The 11394-nt window shown below is 29.1% G+C and overlaps 1 protein-coding gene across 1 annotated transcript in view; it reads right to left on the minus strand.

The window, feature by feature from the left end:
- Window positions 1-1970: 1970 nt before the first annotated feature.
- The window catches only part of LOC106464647 (ribonuclease H2 subunit A-like), a 31717-nt gene continuing 22293 nt past the window's right edge, over window positions 1971-11394 (minus strand). Inside the window, 4 exon segments of the mRNA XM_013924806.2 lie at window positions 1971-2174; window positions 2680-2803; window positions 6806-6893; window positions 7784-7921. Of these exon segments, the coding sequence (XP_013780260.2) occupies window positions 2027-2174; window positions 2680-2803; window positions 6806-6893; window positions 7784-7921 (498 nt within the window). The 3' untranslated portion in view covers window positions 1971-2026.

Consider the following 11394-nt stretch of genomic DNA (forward strand, 5'->3'; position numbering starts at 1 on the left):
ATTTTTGAAAAGAAATAAGTTCAAAATTAAAGTGAAACTTTTAGAAATAAATAGCAGAATAACATTACTAACTATATTGTATAAAATCCTAACAACTATACATGGGTGCCCATAGGAAGGAGCAAGAGGGGGGCACTTTCACCACTTACATCTCACAAAAAATTGCACATATTATGATGTAAACTTAACATCTTCGTTAAACTAAACATTTTCAATAATTTTTATTAAAACTGTGAATTTGTGTTTGCATTTAAGCACACATAATACATATTCTTTTAATTTCTTGACTTACATTGTAAAAGCTTATCCTCTATATACATGTTTTGCCCCCTTGAAAATATTTTTGTGGGTGCTCATGCAAGTATAATGATAGAGAAAATGAGAAGTTTAAAGAAAATAAATGCTACTGAACAGTAAAATAATTTAAACTATTATCATAAAAATATTATTTTTCCCTTTAACCTAGAATTATATTTAAAAAGAAGTTAAAACTTGGAATCCCAACTCAAATAATGTTCTTGTATTTAAAAAAATATAATATCAAAGGAATAAAAGTACTTCAAAAAATTGTAAGAAACAATCTTGAAGTTAACACTTACTACATTTTAAGGTTATCATAATTTCAGAGGTGAGGAAAAAAATTATCTATCCACACAAAAACAATTGCCAGTACCAACATGTACTATGGACATAAAAGCCAAATACAATACTTGACCCTGTTAATATTAAATATACTCAAGTGAAACTGATAGATCCAATACAGGCATCAATGAGTAACATACAATATTTGTAAGCAACTTTCTAAAGCTACATACAACCTTTAATGAAGACTTCTGAAATACAAATTCTCCTTCATTTCATTTACAAATACATCCAATCAAATCTGTATACCTAAAAATTTACCTACGGCAACTTGATTCTGTCTTGCCCATTCATTGTTTTATTTAATCTAGATTATAAAATAGTTTTCAATATCAAAATAACTCCCTACAGATAGTGGAAATAGCCATTTCTACTAATTTAAATTTCATATAATAAAGAGGGTTGAGTTTTTACAGATGACATCTTACAGCTAATATGAAAATATAGAGGAGAAATTTTAGTTATCAAGAAAAGCTGTTGGAAGGAATAGCAGTTTACAAATCATGAAAACGTTTCATACATTTGAAGTCAATGTGCCTAGAGGCACATTGCCTTCAAATAATAGTTCCAACAATATTACTTTATGGTTAGACTAAAATACTCTAACAGAAAAAAAAAGTTGCAATAGAAAGAAAACAAAAAAATGTTAAATGTTGAAGAATTAAAAATGGTATACCTTTCCAGATATTTGAAAATCTAAATTTTTGTGTGCAAAGCAATCTTAGTTCAGAAGGGCAGAAGCAGAAGTAAAATTCAATATAACATTAGTGAATGGCTTTGATGCATTACAGGTTTGGAAGTGGATTTCAAAACCTAAGAACTTAGTCAAAACAATAAGAACACTATATGCTGCCAAATACAGATTCTAATGCACAGAAATCTGCTAAGAGTACTTTGCCTTAGGTCCTAGTTTTCTTCCAACATAATAAAGCCCCAAAGTATAACAGTAGGCCAGCCAAAACCTACTCTGAAAACACTGGATTGCATGGGTTGTATACACATTACCAACATGCAAAACAATTTTCTACACTGCTTGATCAGCTACATATATCAATGGAACACTTGGGCATATTACATTTTATTTAAACTCTTGCCGAATTCTAATTCAATTTAAAAAAACTGTCAAAAGTAAAAAGTCTACATACAGACATTTATATCAAAGAAATAGTAAGTGTTTCAAACTGATGTTGTTATTCTAATAAAAAAAAAAAAAAAGTTTTCATTATTTATGTTGACAGCATGTTTCTGCTATTCATCTTTATACTGTACTATTTACCTTAACAGCTCTTTCATTAATTACAAGGCTTCAATGTGTAAACACCCATTGCTCAAATGAAAGTTACATACTTTATTTTTTACAATATATATGTATTACACAAACTTATTAAAAAGTCATCACTTGTTTTAAAGATCTCTCACTGAAAAAACGATGAGACTTTGTTTGTTTTTTTTCATCACTTTTATCTGGCTTCCTAAAAAACTGCAGAACAGAAGGAGTTTTGGTTATTGTTGTATCTTCTTCATCTTCATCCCTAGTTATAAAAAAACATATAATGACAATACTAAGCATTTAGAGGGACCACAGAAAAAATCTATTAGCTATGACTTTTATTATCCTTTCTGTTAATAATTAAGTACTTAAAAGGATTTCTGAAAATCATTTTTATATAACTAAAATTCCACAGAAATTCACTACAACCTTTTAGCAAATCATATCCAGTCCCATGCTTGATTATAATCCACCAATACACCCATTATTAAATCTTTGCAGCTCTCATCTGACCACAAACTTTTTGTATTAAAAAAAAAATAATAATAATAAAAAAAAAACTATAAATGCTTTCTTATATCAGTTTGTGAATTTAAATCAGCATATTTACCATTTTATTAATCTTATTTCAAAACAAAAGCACATAAACTTAGTAAATTGTAGCCCTCCAATGTATCCATCCTCCACAGGTAAGACTGAACCACACTGCTAATTACACTGATAGAGTTATTACATTTTGTGATTATAATACTAAAATTCAAACTTACCATATAACAGAAACAGCTTTTTCTTCCAGTATTTTTTCTGCAGTTGACCAACTGAAGCGAACAAGGCTAGGAAATCCAAACACTGGTTCAATATTCTCTGACAAGAACCTTTTGGTAACAGGGTCTGAAATAATAGTCTTAATTTAGATTAATTTATCAAACACCTGGAGTTACTTAATTCTAAATTTTTAAAAATTAAAGGAGAATCACAATAGCTATGTGTAGAGTAAATAGCAATATGATTATTCAATTTCTCAGAGACTAAATCTAAAATGTTTACACATACATTTACAGACATTTCTGGGGAAAAAATCATTTAAACTATATATGAAATGGTAATGCTACTTAAAGACTACCTAAAAATTTACATCACAGGCATGTTTTAAAACAAATAGAAAGTAAGACACAGTATCAGAAATAACTATGAAAATGCACAGGTAACACACATGCAGAAGTTACAAATAATAAGTAATCGCAATTAAATTAACACTGATTACAGCAAAAGGTACAGTAAGTATTATAATAATAATGCCTCTACACTGCAGATTATATTTTCAATTTTACCTTTGGTGAAAAAAATAAATCTGTAAAATCATTCTTTTTCCAGACCTGTTCCTAGGGGGGGAGCTGATAAACAATTGTGCAAATGGATACTAGAGTAATAAACTCGAATTTGCCAGTGGATAGGGCACTTGATTCACAATCTGCAGGTTGCGAGTTCAAATTTCTATCACTGAACATGCTCACCCTTTCAGCCATGGGAGCATTATGTTATGACAATCAGTCCCACTATTCAATGGTAGAAAAGTAGCCCATGAGTTGGCGATGGGTGGTGTTGACTAGCTATCTTCCCTTTCGTCTTTTACTGCCAAATTAGGGATGGTTACCTGTATAGCAGATGGGTGCCACCAGATAAATCTGACTGAGAATCAACAATGATTCATCGGCATTTAAAGTGCCCCAATGGTTGTAAACAGCTTCAAGACTCAAAACGTCTACACTAGAGATGCTAGCATACCATTTCTGTAATAATGTGATCAATGCTCACTGTCTTATCAAAACAGGCCGTTATTATATTTAGATGCAATTAGTATTTGTGTTATTTCACTATCTTTTTATATTTGTAGTTTACAGAAACTAGCAGAAATGCTGCTTTACGGGCAGCTACTTGTGCTAGTAATTACTAATCATGGTGTTCACACCTCATTGAAAAACATTTAGAAAAAGTGAAAATTTTCTAAAAAAATGATTTTTTTCTGTAAAGTACTATATGGGAAAAGCAGTCAGATTGTGCTGATACAAACTGTAATATTTTTATACATATATTAAAAGTTGTTCCCTTTATTGAAAAAATTGTTTTTCTTAAGAACTCCATTCTTAAGTACTAAAGATATAATCAAACCCTCATGCACACTTCTAGTGAAAGTAGTGTTCTTGTCACGAGGAGAGTACTTTTATTTAATTGTATTCTGTCATAAAGAAATGGTTGTTGCACATACCATAGTTATTTTCCCAATTGTCTGAACCTTGAATACCAAAAGTGTGAAAATTTGTTTTATAGATTTTTGTTTGTGATGCCATTCAATATTTGGCATTAAATTTTATTTATTATTTCAACCGCATACATAGATAGATACATATATACATGCTATATCCATTATAGTAAGATATGCAGTATTATGTATAAAGATATTTCTTCAAGAAAGTAATAGTACTTTCTCAATGTTTAATAAACAGGATCTAGTACCCTTAGTTTACAACATTAAGGCCTCAAGTGTTATATCTTAATTACACAGTTGCTCAAACACTTTGTAATAAATCAAAGAAAATGATTAATCATAACCCATTTTATTTATTAGGCAAATGAGTACTTAGCCAAAGTAAAAACCTAGTATTTTTGATATTCTTCAAGTAACTTAAATTTAAAATCAAGGAATATAGAAATTAGAAAAGCATCAATTTATTTTGTAAAAAAAACTTTTTACAGTTATAACTCAATCTTACAAAGTTTGAAAACTATTATGGAATGAATAAGAAGAAAACTATAAATTGTATTCAGATAACATTCTATTGTGTTAACAACTAACAACAATGTTTAACTTTCTACTAGCTGCAGTAATTAAGCTATGTAATTTTCAGAAGTTTTTGCATGAAAAAAAAATACTTCCACTATAATAATATAATATTTTTGATTACTCAGTTTGACCATACAGTTGTAACATAACCTAATTAACATAATGCTAATACATTCTGTAAAGAATTAGCTCCAATTATAACCCAACAATTTCAAAACTTAAAAAACCTTATATTAAAATAAAAACAATTAACAACAAACATTTCAAGTTTTTTTATCAAATAAAATAATTACAATTATTTATAATCATATTTAGAAAGAAAATTATAACATTGGAAAATTGTATGCCTCTTTCCAAACATTTTTAAAAAAATGAAAAGTTGATTTTGTAACAAGCCTATGTTACAAGAGCTGTAGTTGTCCTAAATGATACTAACTTTGATTAAAACAAATCTCTAAAGCCTAGACACATTATTAGTGTCTTGAAAAAAGCAAGGCACAAATAATGCCACAGCAGCATTTAACTGACTTTCTTATTGTTATATTAGCTTACAAATAATAATTTATTGGTTGAAGTTTTAACTGAATCACTATAGACCCCAGATTTTAGAAAACCTAAAAAAGGCTTTTGTGGTAATTAATATCCCAATCAAATAAAAACATTAATATCTAATGTTTCTTTTTTGATACTATAGTGTAGTGTAAGAAGGTCTGACTGTTTTTATTAATTTCTGGAAAAAAATAAAAAATGGAGCTCACTATTTTCTATTAATGGATAAGAGAAGTTGTATTTTACTATTCAACAATTTTTCAATTAAAACTTCATTTATGCACTTGGCTAAAACCATATATAAAAGAAAAAGACTAAATAGATAAATAATAAGGAATAATCAAATCACTCAGTTCTAGTTCTAATTGCCCTATATGTTACTCCTCACAATCAGCAAAGTTGTTTGTTTGCCATTTGAATTTCTCGGTTTCTGTACAAGCTCACAGAACCTAAACAATAATCACTCCTAGATCTGCACTTTCTTATACAACATTAAATAACTGTTATTAATTTCTAGAAAAATGGGTGAGGATGGATTCAAACCCCCTAGACCCATGCCTGCTAAAACAACATTTAAAGAATACAGTTATTAATTTAAAAGAAAACAATGGGTAGGGGAATCCTAAACCCTCCTCCTGAACATGCTTTTACAGCATTAAAGAGTACAGATATTATTTCTGGAAAAAAGGATGGGGAGAATCTGGGTCTTTCCCCTAGATCTCCTTATACAACATCAAAGAATACAGTTATGTAGTTATAAGGACTAAAATAACAGAATGTAATAAAACCAGAAAATGTACATTTATTAAACACCTAAGTAGCCAGTCAGTAGTTCAAAATTAGTGTTATTTCTGCCCTGGGAACCACGAGTGCATTTACCACACTACTGCTGGGAATAATATGCCTGCCTATACTTTTCCTAATCATCATGCTAGTGTGGCACTTTTCAATTGTTTGGATAAGCCTATCACACTGTATAAACTATAAGCATGTGACTGTACTCTGGTGTAACTAATTTTTATAGAGGAGGAGCAATCCCATAATCTTTACATTTTATACCCACTTTATTCACTATTTCTATAATTATTTCAAATACCTTACATTTTTTCATTACCCTTATGGATTTCAAAAAAATACATCAGTCTAATTTAAACATCTGCATAGTGGTTACGTATCAATCTATACTAGGTTCAATTAACTCTTAGTAGTGACTGGTCTAAACAAAGAACAGAATATTTTTATTGAATAGAGACTAAGAAGTTCATAGAAGTAACTGAAACACACACAGAACACAGTCTTCAAAATTATGGACATAAGTATCCTTGAATGTTCAGAATGGCTACCCCTTCCTTTGAACTTGTATCAAATTATTAGACTGGGTGAAGACATATTCAATACATCTTTTATATCATGCAATTTTTTTTTCAATTACATAAAAGTTCATTAGAAAAAGTTTGTATTTAGAAATAGCATGTAAAATCACAGTTATCTTGTAAACTTACCATTAGGATAACCTGACCCATATTCCAAAGACTGAAAATTATCACCCTCACGAAACTTCCATGACTGTAAAGCATGGTCTCTCACCACCTAACAAAACAATTTCAAAACAACATTTTAACTTTTATGATTAAAAATGAGAACACTTTACAGTTGAACAAAACTGTAAGATAATAAATGAAAATATCATATTAACTTGTCCAGTAACTACTGAGCCCAAAAGTGAAATAAGCTATTCAAAATGTTCCTCTTACCTACAGTTGTTTTATATAGGTTAACTGCTTTGATAAACTTTCTATGTAACAAAAACTGCAATAAACATAAAATCATAAACAACTCACTTTATTACTGGATAAGAAAAGTTGTGTTTTAATATTCAAAGATTTTTTAAGTGAACCTTTATTTATGCATTTGGCTAAAACACTAAACAAAAGATAATTAAATCCCTACAGGATAGTGCGAAATATTAGAAGTGAATTATAAATATAATTACTACAGTGAAAATCACTGGGAGATGAGATAAGAGTCCTTTTTAGTCTAATTTCTTATACTAAGTAAAATAAACTAACTACTATGAAACAATAAAACTGATTAATCAAATATTATAGCAGTTCATCCACAGAATACAATAGTATATACATACATTATTAGTATACCAACTGAGATGACACTCAACTTTAATAAATAACTTTCTATGAACTATACATACAGTGTATCCACAGAGAGTTTGCTAAAAGTTAGTTGGTTCGTTGAAGTTTAATGGCACAAAACCACCAAACTGGCTATCTTCACCAAACAAAGGTTATCTACTTAGTGAGCTTTAACTGATGAGGTAAACCAACCATTAAAATACTGTTATAATATATAAAATAAAATGTAAAGTAAAAAGCTGTTTTTATTCTGGTATAGATTTGTCTGCATAAAAAATGAATGAAAATAAGCTGACTATTTCCTATGGAATGATAACACTACAAATTCACCTTTGCACAAATACTGGCTGCTCCTACAATGGGATAGGTAGCATCAGCCTTTTTCGCCACTGTTACTTTAATATCAGGAAAAATCTCAGAAAGTTTAGCCTGATATTTATCTGATGGTCCTACTGTGTCTACATAAACCTGAAAAACAGAATAGAATTTTAGTTATAGATTAATTTAACATTTTTATGGCCCATTCATCTATTAGACAATCTAATGAACTAAGAGAAACGTTACTGCAATATTTATCCAAGGGTTTATAACTTTTTTTGTTTTGCTTTTCTTCAAAATATTTCTCATTGACCAGCTCAGTGTTTCCAAACCATAATTAGCCAGCAAAATAGTTTTAAAATAATGATCAAATTTTACATAGAATGAATTTCTATAATAAAACAAAGATAATTTATCCTAATCATTAAAAGTATTTTTTGTTTTTATGATTTTCCTTGACCTTTAGTAATCTAATTATGTAAACACTATTTTTCAGTGCCCATAATATTAATTTAAATCATATACATTTTGATCTTGGATTGTTTTTCTCTTTTTATATAGTTAAACTACATATTATACTCACACCTACAAATACATCAAAATGGTTAACATACCTGAAATATTTATAAGTGCCCATGAAAATAATATACTCAAGCAAATATATATCAAATATATCATAATGCAAAAATCAGTTATGCATAGAATTTATCCCAGACCTTGAAAATAAACTCTACTAAAAGTTATACATTCTTCTCAAAAATAAGAACAGGTTAAAAATTAAGTTATTTACCTTATACTCTAATTGGAAAACCACTCATTATGAAACAAAAGTTTTATGCACATCACTGGATCTTTACAAACCACACACAAAGCTTAAAACTAACACATACCCTTTATTAAATTTAAATTACAGGATTGTAAAAAATAGTTGCCTGTTATATCAAATTTCAACATTGCTATAGAAGTATATGATAAAAGCATGGCAGGTTCATTCTCAATTTTTTATTGTAACTTAAATTTAAGAAGTTATAATATCTTTATCTTAAAAGTTAAATTCAAAACTATAGCAAGTAAAATGTACATTTCCTTAGTTTAGCATCAAGGTCATACTTGTATAAACACTAACCTGTGTAACACTTACATTAAGCAACATCATGCTTCAATTTGCACATTAACAAGAGGTAATCCTTAATAGATGTAGCACTTGAAATTCTTTTAGGCAGGATTAGAATAAATTAACCTTCAAGGCCTTTTTAGCTGCACAATAGCGACTCACAGAATGGCTCCGAGTTTTTTAAAAGTACAAACCTTTAGCCCATAGCTCAGTTATCTCTTGACCGATTTGAAATCTAATTACAGTTTTGGACTCAGGAGGTCAAACCTTTCAACAGATGTATTTGACCATGCCCAAAGTCTCACAGATTAATTTACTCTAACCCTGCCTAAAAGAATTTCAATTTGAGAGTAGGCTGGTAGAGATCCTGATGAATAATAAAATCAAATTGGATATGTGCGTGCCCCAAAAAGGTCTCACAGATAAATTACTGTAATCCTGCCTAAAAGAATTTCAAGTGCCATGGACTATTGAGGATTCCCTCTTTTTATTAGCTATATTTTGTGTGCCAGCAATATCAAGCATGGGGCATACGTATACCTGATTCAATTTTATTACTCATCAGGATCTTTACCAGCCTACCCTCAAATTGAAATTGTTTTAGACAAGAAATTAAAATTATATAATATTAAAATGTGCTTTACTAACTACATTTTGATGCCAATTTTACTGATATACATTGATAATAAAGCAGTTTAATTAAATTTGGAACTTAATTCTGTAAAGACATGACATGCACATTTTGACCCCAACCTGTGCTCATAGGGTTAATCAACCATTTTACATTAAAGATTATGACTGTTAATGTGCTTGGAAAGTTGACTGTTAAATAAAGATTTGTTTTGCTTAAGTCAGCTGCAAGTTTTTTTAACTCTCTAGCTACGGGTTCAGACTCAGGAACTGACAGGTAACCATTTTGTGTTTGTTATAGTTTTCATACTATAACTTTTATTACAGTAAATGTATCTTAAAAAATTTGGCAAACTTTTGACAAGTCTTTTGTACACAAAAAATCAGATGTTTAATGAAGTATTTTTACTAAAGATTTGTCCATATATATATACATGGTATTTCTGTATACTAGTCTGAGTGCTAAGTGATTTCCACGTTAAAATTAAAAATACTTTTCTTTATCTCAAAAATATCAAATTTTATTAGCATAATCTCTAAAAAAACCTTAATTCATTTCGAATGTTTGTTTTCAGCAAAACTTTATATTTTATCTGTTATTTTTTCTCTACCATAATTTTATACAAGGGTGATCACAATTTGACTGACCTCATAACCACCAAAAGAAAATTGAAATAAATCTAATTTCTCCTTTTTTATTTTCTAGAATGACTTCAAATTGTAACTACACATCTTTATCCTAAATAGCTTTACACTCGTAACAGTATACATCTATCTGTACTTAAATTTTATTATTCTATTGCCCTTTGAACCCTGACTAATTCCTATTCATGCCATTATAAGTTGTAACTCACTTGGTAAACACACCCAATGAAAATTTTTATTTTTATTATTCTTTATTTCACCTAATCTAACCTTAACTAACATAAAAAGTTTCCTATTCTTACATTTTAGTTAGTTTTATAATAATAAATAAAGAATACACAGGAAAAACAAGATAATAAGTACTTACCACCTGGATCTTTTTTCTTTTTTTTTACACTAATGGTAGTATTGCACTAAATAATTTGTTATTTAATTAAGTAATGCACCAAAGAACACAGAATAATAATGTGCAAACAGCTGACTATGTCCCATAACTACCACAATTTTTCTGGGTATCTAGCTGTGTGAAAACAGCCATTAAACATTCATTGAAAACATTAAACTGAAAGCAAAATTGTCAATTCTCTTTACAGAAAAAGTATTCCACTGAATAATAATGGATAACTAATTGTGAGAGTATGTCACGTTATCTAAAGACCTAAGATATTTTAGGTTATTAGTGGTGTACCAGATGGTGTTTTGGTGAGGAAAAGAAGTAATAAATAGATAATTAACCATTTAGTCCACTATATGAAGCCTACTTTATGTATGTCAATTGATAGATGAAAACATTAGCTTTGTATTAGTTATAAATAATATAGTATTTAACAACAGAAAGAACTACTGGCAATTTCTGAAAAAGAGAATGTGACAGGTGGGCATGGCAAGAGGGGTCTAGTTGTCTATTTCATGGCTATGTAACCAAATACGATTGAAATATATTATAATAAGTAATTTACATTAAATTTCATACTTCTTGGAGGGATAGTAAAAAATTAGAGAAGAGGAGATGCCTATAGAGTAAATGTCACAATTCTCACACTATGGGAGATTTTAGGTAATTTTTTAATACTGCCTTATAAAAGTAAAAACTTAAAACTTATATACTATTACAATATGGATTACTAGCTATGTTTTTATGCTATATTTATTGGTATACCATGAAAAGAAAGTATTATAATCAAATTTTGAATGTAACTCACTAAACCTTGTGACATTTGCAGAAAAAGAATAG

The sequence above is a fragment of the Limulus polyphemus genome, unplaced genomic scaffold (genome assembly GCF_000517525.1).
Source record: "Limulus polyphemus unplaced genomic scaffold, Limulus_polyphemus-2.1.2 Scaffold1709, whole genome shotgun sequence".
NCBI lineage: Eukaryota > Metazoa > Arthropoda > Merostomata > Xiphosura > Limulidae > Limulus > Limulus polyphemus.